The sequence below is a fragment of the Oncorhynchus keta genome, chromosome 23, assembly GCF_023373465.1.
Source record: "Oncorhynchus keta strain PuntledgeMale-10-30-2019 chromosome 23, Oket_V2, whole genome shotgun sequence".
NCBI classification, from domain to species: domain Eukaryota; kingdom Metazoa; phylum Chordata; class Actinopteri; order Salmoniformes; family Salmonidae; genus Oncorhynchus; species Oncorhynchus keta.
Window position 1 is genome coordinate 43,480,754 of NC_068443.1, and position 26,605 is coordinate 43,507,358.

The 26,605-nt window shown below is 41.1% G+C and overlaps 2 protein-coding genes across 3 annotated transcripts in view; one reads left to right on the forward strand and one right to left on the reverse strand.

Annotated features, from left to right (window-relative positions):
- LOC118402460 (protein disulfide-isomerase TMX3) overlaps nt 1-26,605 on the reverse strand; it is a 435,969-nt gene that overhangs the window by 207,221 nt on the left and 202,143 nt on the right. The window lies entirely within an intron of this gene.
- Nucleotides 1-26,605, forward strand: part of LOC118402461 (cadherin-7-like) — a 175,343-nt gene that overhangs the window by 142,846 nt on the left and 5,892 nt on the right. Inside the window, exons 10-11 of the mRNA XM_035800677.2 lie at nt 9,889-10,006; nt 10,288-10,539. Of these exons, the coding sequence (XP_035656570.1) occupies nt 9,889-10,006; nt 10,288-10,539 (370 nt within the window). The remainder of the gene's footprint in view (nt 1-9,888; nt 10,007-10,287; nt 10,540-26,605) is intronic.

Consider the following 26,605-nt stretch of genomic DNA (forward strand, 5'->3'; position numbering starts at 1 on the left):
CAACTTGATTGGAGTCCGTCTGTGGTCAATTCAATCGATTAGACATGATTTGAAAAGGCACATGCCTGTCTACATAAGATCAAATCAAAATATTGTCAAGACGTTGACAAGGTTATAATTTTTTTTAAATTCAAATAATAATTGTTGTCCTTCAAACTTTGCTTTCGTCAAGTTGAATTGGCTTGATGGGCACTTCTTGCGTACCATACGGTCAAGCTGCTCCCACAACAGCTCAATAGGGTTGAGACTGTGCTGGCCACTCCATTATAGACAGAATACCAGCTGACTGCTTCTTCCCTAAATAGTTTTTGCATAGTTTGGAGCTGTGCTTTGGTTCATTGTCCTGTTGTAGGAGGAAATTGGCTCCAATTAAGCGCCGTCCACAGGGTATGGCATGGCGTTGCAAAATGGAGTGATAGCCTTCTTCTTCAAGATCCCTTTTACCCTGTACAGATCTCCCACATTAACACCACCAAAGCACCCTCAGACTATCACATTGCCTCCACCATGCTTGACAGATGGCGTCAAAAGCACTCCTCCAGCATATTTAAATGTTTTCTGTGTATCATAACGGTTCTTCTTTGTGATCCGAACACGTCAAACGTCGTCTGTCCATAACACTTTTTCCACTATCTGTGTTCTTAATATTTTATTTTTATTTTGCCACATTTCAGGCTTCAAACACATTCTTTTGTGAAGAATCAACAACAAGTGGGACACAATCATGAAGTGGAACGACATTTATTGGATATTTCAAACTTTTTTAACAAATCAAAAACTGAAAAATTGGGCGTGCAAAATTATTCAGCCCCCTTAAGTTAATACTTTGTAGCGCCACCTTTTGCTGCAATTACAGCTGTAAGACGCTTGGGGTATGTCTCTATCAGTTTTGCACATCGAGAGACTGAATTTTTTTCCCATTCCTCCTTGCAAAACAGCTCGAGCTCAGTGAGGTTGGATGGAGAGCATTTGTGAACAGCAGTTTTCAGTTCTTTCCACAGATTCTCGATTGGATTCAGGTCTGGGCTTTGACTTGGCCATTCTAACACCTGGATATGTTTATTTTTGAACCATTCCATTGTAGATTTTGCTTTATGTTTTGGATCATTGTCTTGTTGGAAGACAAATCTCCGCCCCAGTCTCAGGTCCTTTGCAGACTCCACCAGTTTTTCTTCCAGAATGGTCCTGTATTTGGCTCCATCCATCTTCCCATCAATTTTAACCATCTTCCCTGTCCCTGCTGAAGAAAAGCAGGCCCAAACCATGATGCTGCCACCACCATGTTTGACAGTGGGGATGGTGTGTTCAGGGTGATGAGCTGTGTTGCTTTTACGCCAAACATAACGTTTTGCATTGTTGCCAAAAAGTTCAATTTTGGTTTCATCTGACCAGAGCACCTTCTTCCACATGTTTGCTGTGTCTCCCAGGTGGCTTGTGGCAAACTTTAAACGACACTTTTTATGGATATCTTTAAGAAATGGCTTTCTTCTTGCCACTCTTCCATAAAGGCCAGATTTGTGCAATATACGACTGATTGTTGTCCTATGGACAGAGTCTCCCACCTCAGCTGTAGATCTCTGCAGTTCATCCAGTGAGTGTGATCATGGGCCTCTTGGCTGCATCTCTGATCAGTCTTCTCCTTGTATGAGCTGAAAGTTTAGAGGGACGGCCAGGTCTTGGTAGATTTGCAGTGGTCTGATACTCCTTCCATTTCAATATTATCGCTTGCACAGTGCTCCTTGGGATGTTTAAAGCTTGGGAAATCTTTTTGTATGCAAATCCGGCTTTAAACTTCTTCACAACAGTATCTCGGACCTGCCTGGTGTGTTCCTTGTTCTTCATGATGCTCTCTGCGCTTTTAACGGACCTCTGAGACTATCACAGTGCAGGTGCATTTATACGGAGACTTGATTACACACAGGTGGATTGTATTTATCATCAGTCATTTAGGTCAACATTGGATCATTCAGAGATCCTCACTGAACTTCTGGAGAGAGTTTGCTGCACTGAAAGTAAAGGGGCTGAATAATTTTGCACGCCCAATTTTTCAGTTTTGTGTCCCACTTGTTGTTGATTCTTCACAAAAAAAATACAGTTTTATATCTTTATGTTTGAAGCCTGAAATGTGGCAAAAGGTCGCAATGTTCAAGGGGGCCGAATACTTTCGCAAGGCACTGTATTCACACCCTTGAGTCAATACATTGTTATAATACGTTAGAATCACCTTTGGCGACGATTAAAGCTGTGAGTCTTTCTGTGTAAGTCTTTAAGGCGGCCCATGTACTCCCCATTCACAAAGGTGATGACCCTTGTGACCTAAATAATTATCAGCCTATTTCTAAAATCTCTTGACTTGCTAAAATATTAGAATCCTTGATGAATTCTCAGCTAACACCTTTCTTATCTTTGAAATGTATTCTGAATGTACAGTACCAGCCAACATTTCGGGACACATCTACTCATTTCAGGAATTTTCTTTATTTTTACTATTTTCTACATTGTAGTGAAGACATCAAAACTGTGAAATAACACATATGGAATCATGTAGTAACCACAAAAGTGTTAAACAAATCTAAATATATTTTATATTTGCGACTCTTCAAAAGCCATCCTTTGCCTTGATGACGACTTTGCACACTCTTGGCATCCTCTGCATTGACACATTGGACAACAGGCCCTTTGAATTGACACACTGAACTCTATCTGAGAAGTAGTTGGTGAACCAGGCGAGGCCGTCATTAGAGAAACCAAGGCTGTTGAGTCTGCCGAGAAGAATATGGTGATTGACAGAGTCGAAAGCCTTGGCCAGGTCAATGAAGACGGTTGCACAGTACAGTCTTTTATCGATGGCGGTTGGAATGGGGAATGGACCAAAATTCACCAAACTTATTGTGGGAAACTTGTGGAAGGCTACCCGAAACGTTTGACCCAAGTTAAACAACTTAAAGGCAATGCTCCCAAATACTAATTGAGTGTATGTAAACTTCTGACCCACCGGGAATGTGATGAAATAAATAAAAGCTGAAATTAATCATTCTCTCTCCTTTTATTCTGACATTTCGACTCTTTTCTCAGAATATATCAATGATGTCGCTCTTGCTGCTGGTGATTCTCTGATCCACCTCTACGCAGGCGACACCATTCTGTATACATCTGGCCCTTCTTTGGACACTGTGCTAACAAACCTCCAAACAACAAGCTTCCACGCCATACAACACTCCTTCCGTGGCCTCCAACTGCTTTTAAATGCTCTTCAACCGATTTTCTCCCCCTCCCGCCCGAATAGCATCAGTACTCTGGGCGGTTCTGACTTAGAATATGTGGATAACTACAAATACCTAGGTGTCTGGTTAGACTGTAAACTCTCCTTCCAGACTCACATTAAGCATCCCCAATCCAAAATTAGATCTAGAATCAGCTTCCTATTTTGCAACAAAGCCTCCTTCACTCATCCAGCCAAACACCCTCGTAAAACTGAGTATCCTACCGATCCTTGACTTCGGCGACGTCAGTTACAAAATAGCCTCCAACGCTCAGCAAACTGGATGTAGTCTATCACAGTGCCATCCGTTTTGTTACCAAAGCCCCATATACTACCCACCACTGCGACACACCACTCTATATTTGTAGCCAAACCCACTGTCTCCAGGTCATCTATAAGTCTTTGCTAGGTAAAGCCCTGCCTTATCTCAGCTTACTGGTCACCATAGCAACACCTACCTTAAGCACACGCTCCAGCAAGTATATTTCACTGGTCATCCCCAAAGCCAACACTTCTTTTGGCTGCCTTTCCTTCCAGTTCTCTGCTGCCAATGACTGGAACGAATTGCAAAAATCACTGAAGTTAGAGTCTTATATCGCCCTCTCTAACATTAGCATCAGCTGTCAGAGCAGCTTACCGATCACTGTACCTGTACAATCTGTAAATACCACACCCAACTACCTCATCCCCATATTATTACTTACCATCTTGCTCTTTGCACCCCATTATCTCTACTTGCACATCGTCATCTGCACATCTATCACTCCAGTGTTAGTGCTAAATTATAATTGTAATTATTTCGCCACTATTGTCTATTTATTGCCTTACCTCCTTACTTCATTTGCACACACTGTATACATATGTTTCTATTGTGTTATTGACTGTACATTTGTTTATCACATTTGTAACTCTGTGTTGTTTTTGTCGCACTGCTTTGCTTTATCTTGGCCAGGTCGCAGTTGTAAATGAGAACTTGTTCTTAACTGGCCTACCTGGTTAAATAAAGTTGAAATAAAATAAATAAATTCATTTCACATTCTTAAAATAAAGTGTTGATCCTAACTGACCTAAAACAGGGAATTTTTACTAGGATTAAATGTCAGGAATTGTAAAGGTGTATGTAAACGTCCGACTTCAACTGTAATTCCTTAATAAATAAAACACTAACTCCATCCAGATAATCATGTAGGTTCAAACGTTAAAGCCCGGACAAGGCAGCATATTTTGGGATGTTTATCAATTTATCCCAAAAATATACTGTTGTTGCTGTATTTATAGAGGTGTGCTCACGTGTTCCGCAAGGTTCTATTTTGGGCCCACTGTTGTTCATTTTGTATATCAACAACATTGGGGATCTTATTGAAACAGCGGGTGTTCATTTTTATGCAGATGATACTGTTCTTTATTCAAGTGGTAATAGTTTATCTTTAGCTTTTGAAAATACCCAAAGAGCATTTACCATCATACAACAGAATATGTATGATTTAAAGCTGATTCTAAATTCGCTTAACCTGTTGCGACGAGCAAACCCGGATCCGGGATCCTATTTATAGCCTCAAGCTCATTACCATAACTATTCATGAAAATCGCAAATGAAATGAAATAAATATATTAGTTCTCAAGCTTAGCCTTTTGTTAACACTGTCATCTCAGATTTTCAAAATATGCTTTTGAACCATAGCTAAACAAGCATTTGTGTAAGGGTATTGATAGCTAGCATACCATTAAGCCTGGCATTCAGCATGCAACATTTTCACAAAAACAAGAAAAGCATTCAAATAAAATCATTTACCTTTGAAAAACTTCAGATATTTTCAATGGGGAGACTCTCAGTTAGATAGCAAATGTTCAGTTTTTCCCAAAATATTATTTGTGTAGGAGAAATCGCTCCGTTTTGTTCATCACGTTTGGCTGAGAAAAAAATCAGAAAATTCAGTCTTAACAACGGCAAACTTTTTTCCAAATTAACTCCATAATATCGACAGAAACATGGCAAACGTTGTTTAGAATCAATCCTCAAGGTGTTTTTCACATATCTATTCGATGATAAGTCACTCCTGGCAGGTTGGGTTCTCCTCTGTTCAAAATGGAAAAAATGCGCGCACCTGGAGATTGCGCAATAGTTTCGACGGAGGACACCCATCGGACACCTGGTAAATGTAGTCTCTTCTGGTCAATTTTCCAATGATATGCCTACAAATACGTCACAATGCTGCAAACACCTTGGAGAAACGACAGAAAGTTTAGGCTCTCTCCTTGCGCATTCACAGCCATATAAGGAGACATTGGTACACAGCGCCTCAAAAATCTGGCTCACTTCCTGTATGAAATTTCATCTTGGTTTCGCCTGTAGCATTAGTTCTGGGGCACTCACAGACAATATCTTTGCAGTTTTGGAAACGTCAGTGTTTTCTTTCCAAAGCTGTCAATTACATGCATAGTCAAGCATCTTTTTGTGACAAAATATATTTTTTAAAACGGGAACGCTTTTCATCCAAAAATGAAATACTGCCCCCAGAGGTTCATGAGGTTAAAACAAAATGCATGGTATTTTCAAATGCCAGGCATGTTACAAAATCATGTCATTGCTGCATTGGCTGGACATACTATAGAGCAAGTTAAAGTGTACACATATTTGGGTGTGTGGGTTGATGATAAGCTGAGCTTCACTGTGCATGTAGAGAACTTGATAAGGAAGCTCAAGCTGAAAATATGATTTTATTACCGGCATAAGGCTTGTTTTTCTTTCAAGGCCAGGAAGGAGCTGGTACGATGTACATTACTGTCGGTTTTAGATTTTAGTGATGTTATATATATGCAGGCCTCAGCCACTACCCCGAGAGCACTTGATTCAGTGTATCATGCAGCCCTCAGGTTAATTTCAAATCAGAAACATCTAACACATCATTGTGATCTCTACAGCGTTGTTGGCTGGTCGTCATTGACCTTGCGTAGGCTTAAACACTGGTATACACTGATTTATAAGGCCATTTTGGGCAAAATGCCATTTTATCTCTGTTGTTTTTTAGTCAGGTCAGTAAATAAATATCAATTACGGTCCCATTCTGATTTGCTTCTAACAGAACCAAACATTAGAACAGGACACGGTAGAAATAGTTTTAGTTATTTAGCACCGTGGTCCTGGAATTCTCTCCTGAACATTTTAAAATGTGATGATCTAGTTTCGTTGGTGGAGTTTAAATATTTGACCGATGTATATATCATAGAAGAGTGTAATTGTTTTTAGGCCAGCTGTTTTTAGTCAAGATGTTTGTGTTTTTAATGTAATATGTAATTGTTGTACTGTATGTGTGTTTATAGTTTTGTTTGAAACGTTGTTCTCCCTGCTGCTATTGGACCAGGTCTCTCTTGGAAAAGAGATATTATCTTAATGAGAAAAAACCTGTATAAATAAAGGTAAAATGAATATATATATTTTTTAGATTCACTCCCGGTGTGTCCCAAATGGCAACCTTTTCATTATATAGTGCACTACTTTTAACCAGGGCCCATAGGGCTTTGGTCAAAAGTTGTGCACTATATAGGGAATAGGATGCCATTTGGAATGCAGGTTGTTCAATTTCCAGTTTCCAGGAGATTGTCTGGCTCCTGGCGAGGCCAGGGATCGGCCGGTGTTTAACCAAAGCTAGGGCGATTAGACCACTGCAGAGCGTTGGACCGAGTGAATCATCTTATAGCGTAACCTGATGGGCCTCCACTGATAATCATCTTTTAAACACAGCACTTTTAAATGGTGTGCGTTTTTTTTAGTGTGTGTAATAATTCGTAAGCCAGGGGCTGGCTTTTCCACTTTAATGCTACGTAAACTCTCCTGGGTAAACAATGTGTGTGTGTGTGTGTGTGTGCAGTATTAGTTCATTGGCTTAAACCCACACTTCCTCATGTCCATTTGGTTTGGAACTGATATTTGGACCCCCTATGATGATGTTTTTGAGACATGATTCATATCACCATCCTGAACTCTGTAGTCTAATTGTTGTTCTGCAGCTGACATAGCTACAATACGCAAAACATGTATTGTGTCATATTATACAAAATATATCAGGTTCCGCTTAGAATATATCAACCTGACAAATAAATACTCATGTAACACAATTATTATTTGAGTATTGTTGAAAGGGTCTATTATCATGTTGGTGTGAAGCTAATGCTGACGTACAGGCAGTTCAATGGGGATTGTGTTGGCGGTGGAACGGTCACCAAATCGTGTTGATTTTCCTTGCCTGTTTTTTAGAAAATATCTCTCACTTCCACTATACGATGTCTCACAAGTCCCAACCCTATAGAGTATGGTACTGCCTTCCCTCTCAAAGTATGACCTATATATGAGCTTCAATATTGTCATGTCAAATTTTATAGCTTGTGATCTATATGGCTCTATCTCTTGGTGATATTTTTTTTTAACTTAGTGCTGCTCCAACATGGTGTCCATAATAGGACAGCCTCAGTCTCAGCGGGACTTTTAAACAATAAAAAAAAACTAAAGCAAAAATCACTGGAGCTGGAGACATATCTCCCTCTCTAACTTTAAGCATCAGCTGTCAGAGCAGCTTACCCATCTCTGTACCTGTACAGTCGTAGCCAAAAGTTTTGAGAATGACAAATATTAATTTTCACAAAGTTTGCTGCTTCAGTGTCTTTAGATATTTTTGTCAGATGTTACTATGGAATACTGAAGTATAATTACAAGCATTTCATAAGTGTCAAAAGGCTTTTATTGACAATTACATGAAGTTGATGCAAAGGGTCAATATTTGCAGTGTTGACCCTTCTTTTTCAAGACCTCTGCAATCCACCCTGGCATGCTGTCAATTAACTTCTGGGCCACATCCTGACTAATGGCAACCCATTCTTGCATAAGCAATGCTTGTAGTTTGTCAGAATTTGTTGGTTTTTCTTTGTCCACCCACCTCTTGAGGATTGACCACAAGTCCTCAATGGGATTAAAGTCTGGACCCAAAATATCGATGTTTTGTTCTCCGAGCCACTTAGTTATCACTTTTGCCTTATGGCAAGGTGCTCCATCATGCTGGAAAAGGCATTGTTGGTCACTAAACTGTTCCTGGAGGGTAGGGAGAAGTTGCTCTCGGAGGATGTGTTGGTACCATTCTTTATTCATGGCTGTGATCTTGGGCAAAATTGTGAGTGAGCCCACTCCCTTAGCTGAGAAGCAACCCCACACATGAATGGTCTCAGGATGCTTTACTGTTGGCATGACACAGGACTGATGGTAGCGCTCACCTTGTCTTCTCCGGACAAGCTTTTTACCGGATGCCCCAATCAATCGGAAAGGGGATTCATCAGAGAAAATTACTTTACTCCAGTCCTCAGCAGTCCAATCCCTGTACCTTTTGCAGAATATCAGTCTGTCCCTGATGTTTTTCCTGGAGAGAAGTGGCTTCTTTGCTGCCCTTCTTGACACCAGGCCATCCTCCAAAAGTCTTTGCCTCACTGTGCGTGCAGATGCACTCACACCTGCCTGCTTCCATTCCTGAGCAAGCTCTATACTGGTGGTGCCCCGATCCCGCAGCTGAATCAACTTGAGGAGACGGTCCTGGTGCTTGCTGGACTTTCTTGGGCACCCTGAAGCCTTCTTCACAACAATTGAACCACTCTCCTTGAAGTTCTTGATGATCCAATAAATGGTTGCTTTAGGTGCAATCTTACTGGCAGTAATATCCTTGCCTGTGAAGCTCTTTTTGTGCAAATCAATGATGACGGCACATGTTTCCTTGCAGGTAACCATGTTTGACAGAGGAAGAACAATGATTCCAAGCACCACCCTCCTCTTGAAGCTTCCAGTCTGTTATTCAACTCAATCAGCATGACACAATAGTCTCCAGCCCTCGTCAACACTTACAACTGTGTTAATGAGAGAATCACTGACATGATGTCAGCTGGTCCTTTTGTGGCAGAGCTGAAAATGCAGTGGAAATGTTTTTGGGGGGATTCTGTTTTTTTGAATGGCTTAGAGGGACTTTGCAATTAATTGCAATTAATCTGATCACTCTTCATAACATTCTGGAGTATATGCAAATTGCCATCATACAAACTGAGGCAACAGACTTTGTGAAAATGTATATTTGTGTCATTCTCAAAACGTTTGGCCACGACTGTACACAGCCAATCTGTAAATAGCACACCCAACTACCTCATCCCGATATTGTTATTTATCTTCTTGCTCTTTTGCACCCTAGTACAATATCTCTCCTTGCTCATCGTCATCTGGATATCTATCACTCCAGTGTTAATGCTAAATTGTAATTATTTCACCTCTGGCCTATTTATTGCCTTACTTCCCTAATCTTGTACATTTGCACACACTGTACATTAATTTTCTATTGATATTGACTGTACGTTTGTTTATGTGTAACTCTGTGTTGTTGTTTTTGTCGCACTGCTTTGCTTTATCTTGGCCAGGTCACAGTTTTAAGTGAGATCTTGTTCTCAACTGGCCTACCTGGTTAAATAAAGTGAAATAATTTATATTTTTTTAAAGACTGACTCTGTCTTAATATGGACACTATACTCTAGAATACAAGACAAATTCCTATATCTGAACTGACCTGAACTGAATGTAACCTTTGGTCCTCTGTCCCCTGCAGGTCATTGAGACCATCAGTGCAATGGACAGAGACGACCCTCAGAGTGGACACCGCTTCTTCTTCTCCCTCACTGCAGAGGCTGCTGGGAACCTCAACTTCACCCTGAGAGACAACAAAGGTAAAGGCCAGACACATAGTCATATTTGGCCAACGAAATGTGCATAGTTGGCAGCAGGACAACCTAGAAGAATAAGAGAGCCCTTCATACTGAATGCCTAGTTACCAGGCAGGAGAAGCTCCACAACACCATAGTGGTTTCCTAGCCCTGGTATGGATATTTTCCATTATCCAAGCATTATATCAGAGCTAACTGTCATCATGATTAGTTGGAATCCACCAAGTATTACTATCTGAACACAATTTGATCATTATATTGCTGCTATGCCTTCCTCCTCACAGACAACACCGCCTCTGTGCTGACCATGCGAGGGGGTTTCCAGCGTCACGACCAGACTATGTACCGCCTTCCTGTCCTCATCATGGATGGCGGGAGCCCTGCCCTCAGCAGCACCAACACCCTGTCCATTCGGGTGTGCGACTGTGACCCCGGTGGAGCTCCCCAGTCATGTGGAAGTGAAGCCTCCATGCTCTCAGCAGGCCTCAGCACTGGGGCCCTCATCGCCATCCTGGCTTGCATCCTCACACTTCTAGGTATGAGGCAGCCATTATAACATCAGAAAAACATCAGTGCCCCATCAGGCCTGCAAGCTGCATTTGTGTGGCACCCAGACTGACATTTCATATCTAATAACAGTACAAGATTCTAAGTTATTTTATCAAAGTCACGAGATGCCAGGCTTTCACATTTATGGAATGCCCATCTGGGGAAATAAAATATCTGTTTTGATATTTTAATACAGGAGTTGGTGGTGAATATCATGTAGTGTGTTGAATAATAACGTGGGATTTGGGAGAGGAGGACTTGTTACCATGGCAATCGTTTTGACAACACTGTGGTGCGACGTAACTCTAACACCAGAACTATATGAGATGCACATGATGCAATTGTGATCCTGCTGTATTGTAAGCGTTCGAAACTTGAAGTAGCTCCGTATTAACCTCTAGCGACGAGCAAACCCGTATCCGGGAGCGTAATCATAGCCTCAAACGCATTAGCATAACGCAGCGGACATAAATACCCCTAGAAACTTTTCCTATTCATGAAAATCGCAAATGAAATTAAATAAATATATTCAAACACAAGCTTAGCCTTTTGTTAACAACACTGTCATCTCAGATTTTCAAAATATGCGTTACAGCCAACGCTAGACAAGCATTCGTGTAAGTTTATCATGGCATAATGCTATGCTAGGCTGTGCTGGCAGCAGGCAACATTTTCACGAAAATAAGAAAAGCAACCAAATTAAATAATTTACCTTTGAAGAACTTCAGATGCTTTCACTCAGGAGACTCCCAGTTAGATAGCAAATGTTCCTTTTTTCCAAAAATATCATTTTTGTAGGCGAAATAGCTCCCGTTTCTTCATCATGCTTGACTGAGAAATCAACCGGAAAATGCTGCAACTATAACGGCAAACTTATTTCAAAATTTGCTCCATAATATCGACAGAAAGACGGCAAACGTTGTTTAGGATCCATCCTCAAGGTGTTTTTAACATATATATTCGATAATATATCCGTCGAGGCAATTGGTTTCTCATAAGAAGCGATTGGAAAAATGCCTACCTCCTGGTTGGATTTTTATCTGGGTTTCGCCTGTAACATCATTTCCGTGGCAGTCACAGACAATATCTTTACTGTCAATAATAATTTGCACATTTAAATTGACCTCACAATGGTGCTGTATTGGTCACATATTTATATCTCTTTCATCTGCTTGACTCAGCGTGATGAAATTTGGCATCCACACTCAAGGATGTGAGTGTAGTTAACTTCTTTGGTGACATGGTGTTGTTGGACATGGAAAAACATTCATGCAAGCTTATTGGAGTATAGTGGTAATATTTTTCCAGCTAGAGTTTTGGGAAAAACATTTTTTAGAAGACATGCATCTATCGATGCTATATAGTCAACATATATTAAAAGCATATTGCATAATCTGTTCGATTTTGAGTTCTGATATTTGGTAAGTGTGGTAAAGACTACAGAAGTAGCACATATTAAGATGATGTGTCCAATTTGTCCTGATGGTGGCACTATGGGGCCAAAGCTTGAACATGGATGCTTGCAGCTATATTTATTATTGTTATTAGAGAAATATAGCTCTTAAGTGATAAGACCTATAGACACCAAACTTGTTGGGATGGTGTAAGTTGGTGGCCAAATTCATCTGGTTACACATGGTGCAACTCATGGTGGTGATATAAATTGTGGTGGTGTTAAACGGCCAAATGATGGTGATATAAATAACATTTTACTTAAATCTCATCATTTTACCTAGCGTCTTGGAATTTGGTATGTAGGTTCCTCTCTATCCAGGGAAAAAGTGTGCTTGCAGCTATGTTTAGGTGATCATCAGAGAAGCTGGTGAAACCCTATTGTTTTTCTTGGCATTCTTTATTACTATACAGAGTTCTTCCTCCAAGGAAAATCACATGCAATAACAATTGCAATAACATGGTAAAGGCTCATGGGCCACACCCTCTCATGCAATGCCATGCGAATTGGCCACATGGTGGCGCTATAACAAGTGATTGAAAATGCAAACTTTGAAAGTTTGAGAGTCCTGAAATTGTATACATAGGTACCTCTAACCACAAGGAAAACATTTGCCTCAAGGATCCATAAAGTAGGCCATGATGGATTTTTCCCCACTTAGAATTTGGTCAAAAACACTTAAAACGCTACTCCTCTGGCACCGAATTACCAATCTGCACGAAACGTAATATTTGGCCTCTATGGACCAATGTCTTTCAACGCACCATTTTCCAGGCTAGTATGTCAAACAACATGGCCACTATTGACCAATAAACATTCACGTGTGCACGGTCTGCACTTAAATGCAAATGAATCAGTCACGGATATTTGTATAGAAACAAAACTTGGTACATGTTGCAAACACTGTCAAGACTCAACATTCATATCCATCATATTGTGATGCTATAACGGGCATATTTTATATCTCTTGATCTGTTTGACCCAGACTGATGAAATGCTCAGGGATATGAGTCCAGCTAACCTGTAAACTTATTAACAGTTCAGTAAAGTACCTTTTTGTATTTTTGGGGATGAGCCCTGCATATTTAAGGGGGTATTTCCTCCACTGAGATTCTCCCACGTGTTTGTTAGTCACACACTGTTGGGAGGTGCCGTGGTGCAACCAAGCTCCTCGTGTATCTTGCAGCTATTAGTAGATATAGTGAGTAAGTGTAGTTTCTTGATGACGTAAGCAGGTAACATGGTGAGAAACTTGTCAAAACATCAGACAATGTCTATGTTCGGGCTTTCCCCATAATATTTTGTTATTTTCAGCCCTCCCTTCTTTACTTTTGAATTTATTTATCTTGCGATCTGCCTCTTCTCATTACCTTCCTAAACCTCTCTTTCGCTGTCTCTTCGTCTATCATGGGCCACTTACACTTACAGGTGTATCTCACAAGTTAGCAATCAACCAACAGATTTCTTTGTGATTTTTGAGATAGATAGAGGCGAGAAACAGGTGGTTTTCCAGTTACCTTAGTCTCCTGTGACAATCAACCTTTAATAATTGTTCTCAACAGATGATTGAGTGAAAGGTCTCTTTCAAAGCTGCAGTCGTGTTATTGCCAAGTCCAATTATCTCTTTGCCTAATACAATCTTTGTTAGACAAAATAATTCACACATTTCCTGTTGATAGAGCTAGATATTACGGCTTCATACGGTCGGCGGATCTTGGATCTGCTTTGCCTTTTAGATCATAATGAATACGTTTATATGGACAAGGGTGATCCTAGATCAGCACTCCTAACATGAGATGTTTTATCAATATGGGCCCTGAGCTTCTCTCTCTGAAGGTCATTATGAATGTCGAAAGGTATAGAAGGCATGGATATATTACATTTTTTACATGGTTCAGTGCTGTTTTGCGCAAGGGAAGAAAATGTTACCCATTATGTGTTACACAGCAGCAGGCTGACATTTCTCCATTTCTCCTGTTCTCTCCTGTTGTTGTGGAGGATACATTGTATGGCAGCAGATGCCTTGCATCCTTGTATTTCTTAAGACCTCTCCCACGTCTTATTCAGACACCCAAAGCTTCTCCCTGCATATCTGTGGCACTTGTACTGCATCCCAAATGACACCCTAGAGTAGTGCACTATGTAGGGTATAGGGTGCCATTTTGGACGAAGACTAGGATTAGTCCACTACTGCACAGCCTCAAATGAGACGATATTTTGGGCCAACTAAGCCGTTTCCCTTGGGGGTCCTTCCGTCATGGTCGAGGGTGAGGGGCAGATGGATACGTGGAGAGCCAGAAGAGAGAATGTGGACACAGAAAAAGAAAACATTTTAAATAGGGAATTATTAACAACTAATGCACTTTTGACGCTTGAGTCAAACTGGGAGAGAAGAGCAAGGACCCAAGCTAAGCTGTACCAAAGGCACTGAAGCAGTGTGTCGTTTCATAGTTTTGTTGTTGTTCGCATTCAAAACAATGGTATTTGTCCTGATTTGTGCCCCTTTTAATTGCACCAAACTTAGTTGTGTTCACTAGGGCAGAACATCACAACACTTTGCAACGGAAAACAAAAACAAGGTTTCTTATTGGACAAGTTCAGGTAGTAACTCCCGATTCCAAACATGTTCTTACTACTTGACACAGCCCTGTTTTCTGGTCACAGTCATTTTTGACTGACATGTGTCTGCACTGCTTTTAACCTGGATAAGGCGAAACAAAAATTAAGCACACTCATGTGACTCAATAATTGTAATAAGGCTTGGAGGTTCTATACTTTTCTGTAATCTTGAGGCAATCTCACAAATTTTGGCAGAGCTCCTCAAACGATGACAGCAGCTGTTCCAGAGGTCTCTTGGGGCTCTGTGCAGTCACTATACTGTACCGTTGTTTGCTCTGCCTCATAATGCTGGAACCATAAATAGATAAACCATAAATAGAGAGGTCACCTAAGGTCATCTGAGGTCCACAATTTGCAAAACATATGATATGTTACAAATTTGAATTTGTTCTGGGTAACTTTAGCTAGGTGGCTAGCAATATCTAGGCTAGGGTTTAAGGTTAGGGTTAAAAGGGAGTTAGGTTAAAGGGTTAAGGTTCGGGGAAGTGTTAGCTAAAAGGGCTAAGGTAAGGGTTTGTGGAAGAGTTAGTTAACATGCAAAGTAGTTGCAAGTAGCTAAAAAGTAGTATAAGTAGTTGAAAAGTTGCTAAAAATGGTCCTTGATGAGATTTGAACACGCAACCTTTGAGTTGCTGGACGCTCCCGATATATACCTTCCCTTCCTATTTGTTTTTGCCTTAAGTGTCCTTCTGTCCTATGTAACCGTTCCAAACGTAACATATTATACTGATTTTGAGTGTCACATGTTACATCTAGTCTGTGAAACCAGGCTGCATTACACCTCAGTGATAATTCACATCTAACATTTTTAGGCAGCCAACATATTGATGGCCGTAAAGTCATCTATTATTGACAGTGTCTGTGTCTCAATCTGTACCCTTCATTCTGGCATAGTCTGTACATAGTCTGTAATTGTGGTGATCGGCGAGTGTTGACTGGCACCAATTCAGCTGTAGTACTTCGGAGGTCGCGTGACTCAGCAAATACCATGTAAATGATAATGTATTGGATAGTGGATAATTATTTAATTGTTTCAAGATTGTATGGATTGCAAAAATGTATCAGTACTGCTCAGAAGGCTTGTACTCTTCAAGATGGATTATGATGACGCGGGACATTAACATCTGAATGTGCATCAATTCATTTCAGTACAGCATGGTCAGGCAGCCAGACAATAACCCCAAACACACATGGTCAGGCAGCCAGACAATAACCCCAAGCACACATGGTCAGGCAGCCAGACAATAACCCCAAACACACATGGTCAGGCAGCCAGACAATAACCCCAAACACAAATGGTCAGGCAGCCAGACAATAACCCCAAGCACACATGGTCAGGCAGCCAGACAATAACCCCAAACACACATGGTCAGGCAGCCAGACAATAACCCCAAACACACATGGTCAGGCAGCCAGACAATAACCCCAAACACACATGGTCAGGCAGCCAGACAATAACCCCAAACACAAATGGTCAGGCAGCCAGACAATAACCCCAAGCACACATGGTCAGGCAGCCAGACAATAACCCCAAACACACATGGTCAGGCAGCCAGACAATAACCCCAAACACACATGGTCAGGCAGCCAGACAATAACCCCAAACACACATGGTCAGGCAGCCAGACAATAACCCCAAGCACAAATGGTCAGGCAGCCAGACAATAACCCCAAACACACATGGTCAGGCAGCCAGACAATAACCCCAAGCACAAATGGTCAGGCAGCCAGACAATAACCCCAAACACACATGGTCAGGCAGCCAGACAATAACCCCAAGCACACATGGTCAGGCAGCCAGACAATAACCCCAAACACACATGGTCAGGCAGCCAGACAATAACCCCAAACACACATGGTCAGGCAGCCAGACAATAACCCCAAACACACATGGTCAGGCAGCCAGACAATAACCCCAAGCACAAATGGTCAGGCAGCCAGACAATAACCCCAAACACACATGGTCAGGCAGCCAGACAATAACCCCAAACACACATGGTCAGGCAGCCAGACAATAACCCCAAGCACAAATGGTCAGGCAGCCAGACAATAACCCCAAACACACATGGTCAGGCAGCCAGACAATAACCCCAAGCACACATGGTCAGGCAGCCAGACAATAACCCCAAGCACACATGGTCAGGCAGCCAGACAATAACCCCAAACACACATGGTCAGGCAGCCAGACAATAACCCCAAGCACACATGGTCAGGCAGCCAGACAATAACCCCAAACACACATGGTCAGGCAGCCAGACAATAACCCCAAGTACAGCATGGTCAGGCAGCCAGACAATAACCCCAAGTACAGCATGGTCAGGCAGCCAGACAATAACCCCAAGTACAGCATGGTCAGGCAGCCAGACAATAACCCCAAACACACATGGTCAGGCAGCCAGACAATAACCCCAAGCACAAATGGTCAGGCAGCCAGACAATAACCCCAAACACACATGGTCAGGCAGCCAGACAATAACCCCAAACACACATGGTCAGGCAGCCAGACAATAACCCCAAGCACAAATGGTCAGGCAGCCAGACAATAACCCCAAACACACATGGTCAGGCAGCCAGACAATAACCCCAAGCACACATGGTCAGGCAGCCAGACAATAACCCCAAGCACACATGGTCAGGCAGCCAGACAATAACCCCAAACACACATGGTCAGGCAGCCAGACAATAACCCCAAGCACACATGGTCAGGCAGCCAGACAATAACCCCAAACACACATGGTCAGGCAGCCAGACAATAACCCCAAGCACACATGGTCAGGCAGCCAGACAATAACCCCAAACACACATGGTCAGGCAGCCAGACAATAACCCCAAACACACATGGTCAGGCAGCCAGACAATAACCCCAAACACACATGGTCAGGCAGCCAGACAATAACCCCAAGCACACATGGTCAGGCAGCCAGACAATAACCCCAAGCACACATGAAAAATCTACAAAATGGTTAATTGGCCTCAAAATCAACATTTTGCATCTCAGTCTCTAGACTTGAAACCCATTGGAAACCTGTGGTTTGAATTGAAAAGGGCAGTCCATAAGCGCAGACGAAGGATATCAAGAATCTGGAAGGATTCTGTATGGATGAATGGTCTAAGATCCCCCCCCAATCTGTTCCAAATGGTCTAAGATCCCTCCCAAGGGTCTAAGATCCCTCCCAACTCATAAAACACTTTTGAAAAGGCTGTGTCGTTATCCTCGCAAAGTGATCCCATCACTTTTAAGATTTTTTTTAATTATTTGTTTAACAAAATCAATTTCTCTGGGAACTTGTGTTAGTATAAAATAATACAACTTTCAAATGATTTTGAGTGTACAATATAGCTCAGAATTTAAATTATTTATTTAATACAGTCATTTTACCCACTATAGACAGAGGAGAGGAGAGGGAGAGAGGAGAGGGAGCCCAGCTATCAGTGGCTGGGCTCATTATAAAATATGTCGATGAGAATGGGCCCAGCACTAAATATTCTGCTTGTAGTCTCATTGATTTTGCATGATGGGTTATTTTCTCAGTCCATATATGAAAAATGGGGCATAATGTTCAATTGATCTACCGCACATCTCGCCCATTCATCTTTCGGCAAAACTGCCATGTTGCTAAATCAAGGCCCTAAGTTAGGCCTGTCGCATGCAATTTGTGACACAACAGTTAAATGAGTGCACAGGGTCCTTGTGACACGTTCATAATCACTATATAATAACATGCATTCAACCGTCAGTTAATTTGCCACGTGTTAGATTAGTACCGGTATTCAAGCACCCATGCTCACAAACACAAAGGAAGTCCTCATTCATGTCATATATTTTTGTGCCAAACTTTACGATTTTCTGTTCAGCGCTTGTACAAATTCATTTATCTGTATTTACTGTGTGCAAATTGGATAGTAGAACAAAAAATGACCGAACAATAATCCTGAAGTTTTTTTTTTACATATATATGGTATATTAGATAGTATATGATGAACGTATGGTCATGTCAGACAAGAGATACCGTCTGCCACGCTTCTAGAAAACTTCTCATGGCCTGATAACGAAACACTGAGGATGATTTGTCATCATGTATCCGAATACAGTTGTGCCTCTGTACCAGACATGTTTTAATCTACTGTCTCAAAGCATATTGATCCTGTAGGCACATAATGACTTAATTAACTAATCAAATCAAAGCTGTCATATTGATCCTGTAGGCACATAATGACTTAATTAACTAATCAAATCAAAGCTGTCATATTGATCCTGTAGGCACATAATTACTTAATTAACTAATCAAATCAAAGCTGTCATATTGATCCTGTAGGCACATAATGCCTTAATTAACTAATCAAATCAAAGCTGTCATATTGATCCTGTAGGCACATAATGACTTAATTAACTAATCAAATCAAAGCTGTCATATTGATCCTGTAGGCACATAATGACTTAATTAACTAATCAAATCAAAGCTGTCATATTGATCCTGTAGGCACATAATGACTTAATTAACTAATCAAATCAAAGCTGTCATATTGATCCTGTAGGCACGTAATGCCTTAATTAACTAATCAAATCAAAGCTGTCATATTGATCCTGTAGGCACATAATGCCTTAATTAACTAATCAAATCAAAGCTGTCATATTGATCCTGTAGGCACATAATGCCTTAATTAACTAATCAAATCAAAGCTGTCATATTGATCCTGTAGGCACATAATGCCTTAATTAACTAATCAAATCAAAGCTGTCATATTGATCCTGTAGGCACATAATGACTTAATTAACTAATCAAATCAAAGCTGTCATATTGATCCTGTAGGCACATAATGACTTAATTAACTAATCAAATCAAAGCTGTCATATTGATCCTGTAGGCACATAATGACTTAATTAACTAATCAAATCAAAGCTGTCATATTGATCCTGTAGGCACATAATGACTTAATTAACTAATCAAATCAAAGCTGTCATATTGATCCTGTAGGCACATAATGACTTAATTAACTAATCAAATCAAAGCTGTCATATTGATCCTGTAGGCACATAATGACTTAATTAACTAATCAAATCAAAGCTGTCATATTGATCCTGTAGGCACATAATGACTTAATTAACTAATCAAATCAAAGCTGTCATATTGATCCTGTAGGCACATAATGACTTAATTAACTAATCAAATCAAAGCTGTCATATTGATCCTGTAGGCCTGCCACATAATGCCTTAATTAACTAATCAAATCAAAGCTGTCATATTGATCCTGTAGGCCTGCCACATAATGCCTTAATTAACTAATCAAATCAAAGCTGTCATATTGATCCTGTAGGCCTGCCACATAATGACTTAATTAACTAATCAAATCAAAGCTGTCATATTGATCCTGTAGGCCTGCCACATAATGCCTTAATTAACTAATCAAATCAAAGCTGTCATATTGATCCTGTAGGCACATAATGCCTTAATTAACTAATCAAATCAAAGCTGTCATATTGATCCGGTAGGCCTGCCACATAATGCCTTAATTAACTAATCAAATCAAGTCCAGGTCAACTGCCTGCAGTGTCTTGAGTTTCTACATTTCTTGTTTAACTCCCTGGCTTCATCACTAGAAGTGAAATGCTGGTTAGTCGCGTCTGATATTTTGTTTGGAGACGCCTGTATAAAGTATCGTTCAGACACAGTCCGCTAGTTGCTTGTGCTGACCACCATGTATTAGAGAGTTTTCAGTCTCAATGAATTGATTTACATTTGGCTGTAACCCCACAGTAATTGTCTGCCAGCATGAAACGGCTTTTGAGCGATAATTAAAAAGATGATGATGTGCTAAGGTGAACAACTCCTCCGTCTCAAAACCCAACAGTTAAAACCACCAAATTGAGGGTGTGTGGGCAGCACATGGTACCCACTCAAACAAAGGGTCATCTCTCTCAGGTGCTACTGAAGATCTTTGTAGACTCCTGACATATCGCTAGCATTATCATAACATTGTCATCTTCAGTTGTCAATGTCCATCTCTCGTAAAACAGTTTCACTGAATTCCAAAGGGCTTCTCCTCTATGGCTAGTAGTGGGCAGAAATCGGAGAAAATTCTCATACCACATGATGAAGGTAAGTTGGTCTACATGCAACATTTGAGTGGAATCCACACTGATTGAAAATTATTTCAATGTCTTTAATTGACTGATCATTTCAACCACCACCTTCTGTCCCATCAGTTCAATAAATGCCTTGCAGATCCCTACAGAGGTAAGAGGGATTTCCTTTGCCGGCATTTATGTATTTCTCTATATGTGCTTTTAACAAAGGATCACACTGGCTTATTACCCAAATAATCTATATTGTCAGAACACCCTAAAGTTTCAAAATGACCTATGATGAAGTAGGCGAGCAATTTATTTGTTATTCTATGCCATTCAGATCCTTCATGCTCAAATAAGCAGTCATTCTTGTGTTTCCAATCACTGTAACCAATACTGCCAAATCGCTTTGAATATGGCAGTCCACAGTTCTTGTCCCAAAAAAAGTCGGCAAGCAAAACAAAATAAACTACCTTTCGAGCGAGAGTACAAAAGCCATTCCCTAGGCACATTTTCACCATTCTGAAATGGGCTTTTTAAAAGTGTTGTTTCTGGTGTTTGTACTGATGCTGATATGTCAGCGTTTCTTTTCTGCCACAATTCGGGTCCCTTTTTAGCCCAGTAAGTACGCACACTGTCATCAAGTTTACCCCAACGAGCTGGGTCAGTGGTGTAGGAGTCCTCCTTGCTGACAGCAGCAGTTGACCCAATGAGGGTCCCTTTTTAGCCCAGTAAGTACGCACACTGTCATCAAGTTTACCCCAACGAGCTGGGTCAGTGGTGTAGGAGTCCTCCTTGCTGACAGCAGCAGTTGACCCAATGAGGGGACCTGTGGCACATGTGGCAGGGGCAGTTGGAGGTTTCTTGTGCATGCTCTTCTCTGCTACCAGGCTAGGTGTGGTGGCTGCTGCTGGTGGTGGCATAGTGTTATGGTCCTGGTCCTCCTGTATAGCAGCTGATATAGCGAGAATGAGGCCTGTTTAGAAAGTTGTTGCCTCACCAGTAGGCTCATCATGCTCCTCTGCTGTCTGGTCAACTGCTGGCGGTGTGATTGGGAGCTGGGGCACATGATCCAGGCTAGCAGATAGCCCAGTTGCTGTTGCTGCTGATGATAGCTCATCATCATTGGCGGCAGTGGCTGTTGAACTTTGTTGAGAGGAACTGGAAGCGGGCTTACTGAAATATCCAGTTAGTTTTGGTATCTTTTTTTAGCATACCTTGGTCCCGGAATTCTTTCAGCCTTTTTACTTTTGAACTGGCTCAGCTCACTACAGTGTACATGACTTTGAGGAACATCGAAGGTAGCCGCCAAATTACGACTAACCCGCCAAGACCGCAAACCCATTGCGCCAGAGGCAGTTAATCAGTTTTTACAATTCCAAATATGGACAACATTCAATCAGCCGCTGGCAAACCATCTAATTCCATAAAAATTCAAATAAATCCAGGGCCCTTAATTTAATTCAGATTTTTACCTGGACTGGACTACAGCCAAGGTTAGCATGTGCATTAAAACTCCCCTCCTATATCTGTCATGCAATGTTGCATACCCCAACATGTTGAACATGAACAGCAGAAATCCAACAAAACATTTTGTAGTTTTTGGGTGAGTTACATATCTATTACCAGGCAATTAATATTGCTATTATGATACATTTTAAGCATAGCCACAGGAAGTAGGGGTGATGGGGGTGCTGTTGACCCCCTGATAAATTGAAGAAAAAAATGTCCCAGTCAAGAGTTTGGACACACCTACTCATTACAGGGTTTTTCTTTATTTGGACTATTTTCGACATTATATAATAATAGTGAAGACATCAAAACTATGAAATTACACACACAAAAAAAGTGTTAAATCAAAATATGTCTTATATCTGAGATTCTTCAAAGTAGCCACCCTTTGCCTTGATGACAGCTTTGTACATTCTCGTCCGGGGGTCGCCCAGAGTCTTCCAGTTTATTTTAGGGGACTTGACTGGCTGGGATGTCCTAGTCCCATTGCGCTCTAGCGACTCCTGTGGCGGGCCGGGTTCATGCACGCTGACATGGTCGCCAGTTGAACTGTGTTTTTTCCGACACATTGGTGCAGCTGGCTTCCGGGTTAAGCGAGCAGTGTATCAAGAAGCAGTGCGACTTGGCAGGACTTTGTGTCAGAGGACGCATGGCTCTCGAACTTTCGCCTCTACCGAGTTTCAGCGATATGACAACACTATCACGAAATTGGGGTGAAAAAGGGGTAAAAAAAATATAATAATAATAAACCTGAAAATAATAAAGGCCTGCTCCTTAAATCCCACTAATACGAGAGCACCAGCCTTTGCCATATGGACACGTTGATTCCCCGTGAACCATTGGCGGCTAAAGAAATGAGAGCCGGCCTAGGCCAATGTAGGGGTAGTACTGTAACTTATTTTATCGACTAAATAAAAATATATAAATCCTGATGAAAATGCAGGTTAATTCATCTCTCTATAGATACCTAGCCTTTCTGCCTCCCTTTCTATCTGTCTTACTAGGTCCAGCCCAATGACTGTATATATGAAGTTCTGGTAAGCTATTGCTTGTGAATTTGTGATGTGTCTATTATTTATCGAATCAACTAACTATATTTAATTGTGTTAGAGGAATTCTAAATTCCTATATGTTTTGTAGCCAAAACCAAATTCACACTCTCTCTATTTCATAATAAGTTGTAAATTTATCATTTTGCATGAAATAGATCGAGACCAGTCTTAAAAACAAGTTCAGCATTTATTCTTGATGAGTACTGACCCAAAATACAAAGAACATTACATTTTAAAGAGAGAACATAAAATGACGTCATCAGTTTCTCACACTCTCTCCGATCCACACAATAGCGCAGTGTCTTCAGGTCTGGAGATGTCTTCTACTCCCCTCATAAAACAAACATTCCAATCTGTCTAAAAGATATACTTTTCTCCACTAATGGAACATCAAACAAACATTCTTATCTGTCTGAAAAGATATATGCCCTCCTTTCTCCCTTAAAACCGCAAGGTACAGACAATTAATTTGTTTTACCTACATTTTCGGTCCTAGTTTAACCAAGAACCCATACATTTCATTTCATACCATAACATAATAGTATTAAAATAAATGGTTCTAATTGAAATGTATACATAATTAATCATTTCAACCATAATTTCCTCCAACAAATTGTTACCCAATAAATGAATCATGCAACAATTAACTCGTTCATGTAACGGCGTTCGTCTGTTGAAAGAGGAGCGGACCAAAATGCAGCGTGGTTAGTTCGATACATCTTTAATAGACGAAAAAAACACGAACAATACAAAACAACAAACGGAATGTGAAAACCTATACAGTCTATCTGGTGAACACTAACACAGAGACAGGAACAATCACCCACGACATACTCAAAGAATATGGCTGCCTAAATATGGTTCCCAATCATAGACAACGATAATCACCTGACTCTGATTGAGAACCGCCTCAGGCAGCCATAGACTATGCTAGACACCCCACAAAAACCCCATGACAAAAACGCACCACAATAACCCATGTCACACCCTGGCCTGACCAAATAAATGAAGACAAACATACATACTTCGACCAGGACGTGACAGTTCGGAATTTGGGGCACCACGGAAGAAGATGTTTATAGAGTTACCATCGAATTAAACTCGAAAAGATATATAACTTATATATCCAAAACGGTCACTTATTAATCGCCTCATATCAGTCTCATTCTGAAAGCTGCCTACTCCTTGGATCCGCAAGAACCCCAGCTTTACTTATGATTCAGCACTACACAAAATCAGTTTAATTATTTATTTACTAACTAACTAGTAAATAACACTTGACACACGAGAAAAAATCCCTAGCCGACTAACAACAGCATGCCTGCTTGGTTACCACAAGAGGGAGGGGTAGATAGGGAGATGGACAGACAAATATGGATATATGAGAGCATGACATTTAGGTCTCATTACCACCAGTCCTGGTGGTAATCTAAGGGGGGAGTGTTGTAAAGATTTTTCAAATACTGTGCGGAAATATCATTGACTAACTCATCAACTATCTCACTGACTACTGTAACTGAGAATCTCAATTTATGGTGAGTTCAGACAATCAGACATCCAGTTAACCTATGCTCATGCATGGAAGCTCAATTAACATTAAGAGGATATAGAAACCAGAAACCAGACATGCTCATTGCTGACATGGAGCACTTTAAACAAAATACATATATTTTTGCCTCCTCTTAATTTTTTACTCCAAAACATTCCTACTCCATACATTTTCCCTGACACCCAAAAGTACTTTTTACATTTCCAAAGTAAATGATTTTTCCCCCAATTCAAACACTTGTCAAGACAACATCCCTGGTCATCCCTACCGCCTCTGAAACAAATTGTAGTATATAAATACAAATAAAGAAGATAATTTAATTATTACACTATTACCGTATTGCTAACAACAAACACACAAATAAAACTCAATGTCCTATAACACACTTATAAAGACGAGAACCTGATTATTACACTATTGCACTTCCAAACAAGAAACACACAAACTAAATTGCACAACCAATTGAATTAAGTACTGTACAAAGTTATAGGTGCGCTATTTGATAGATTCCCCCTCTCCCCCTACCTCGGGCTTCCACTGGGGAGACCCCCGCCACCTCCCATTCTCGTACTTCTGTTAGGGAGACCTTCCCAGGCAGTGGCCTGCCTCGCTCACAAACTACAATCAGGGTGCCCATTCCGACAAGGTTAATTGACCCACAGTCCCACAAGGTGACATGATATCATTGACATGACGTTCAAATGAGCGAGAGAAAACCGATTGCGCAAATGTCACCATTCGAGAATATTATTATTATTAAAAATAATTGTTTGGGTGCTCCATGCTGCCCCCGGCAAGATGCTGCCCATGTCGCCTGTGCCTAAATCCGCTACTGCCTCCGCCGTGCTTGTCTAGCCCAGGGAATGGCATTATGCCTGGAGATGAGGTATGGTCCGGTCGGCTTCCATATTTCAGCCTGGCGGTGGCAGCGCTGATGGATGAATTATTAGGCATTTGCCTCCCCTGCTTTGCTCACTCACTCTGCAGCGACAGAGGTTATTTTCAACCCTGGGAGTATAGATCCAACGCGGGAGAGGAGGGGATTCTGGCAGGCAGTCACTAACCTGATGGGTGGACTGTGACTTTGTCTCGGGGAGTGTGTTTGACGGAGATGTGTATGTTGGTGTGTTTGTATGTAACAAGTGTGTGAGTGCGTGTGTGTGTGACACACAGTGATGTTGTATGTGGGTGTGTCCGTGAATGTGTGATATTTATTCTGTGTGTGTGTGTGTGTGTGTATCTGTGAATGTTTGTGTGTGTTGAGTTAAAGGAGGGGAGATTTATGTCATAGGGTCTATATGCACACAGCCCACGTAGTCAAGTGCTCAGCAATGGGGTGTTCAGCACAGCATAGTATATTAGTCTTTCAGGTAGTGTGTTGGTCAGTACTTTCAACTTGCCCTTGAAATTGATAGAGCTCAAACTTTGCTTTTAGAATATTGTGAGGATGTTGGTTTCTATTGTTTTAGACTCTATTCAATTTTAGGATAAAACTATTCTAGCATGTCAAAAGATGGCACAGAAATGGTCCATCAAGTATATAGAAAGAGAGGGGTCGAACCTTGACATGGTTTGGGGGCTGCACTTGGGTTCGTTTGCTTTTAGGGGCGGCTGCTTTATGACTGGCATATAATCCTGTTTTATTGCTCAGATAGGCATATGCTGTGCCCATAAAAAGGATGCCCAGGGTAAGCAACTTGTGGGAGCAGCCGACTATTACCTGTTAAGTGCACTTCTTTTGACCAAGGCTCATAGGGCTCTGACCAAAAGTAGTGCACTCTAAAGGGGTTAGGGTGTCATT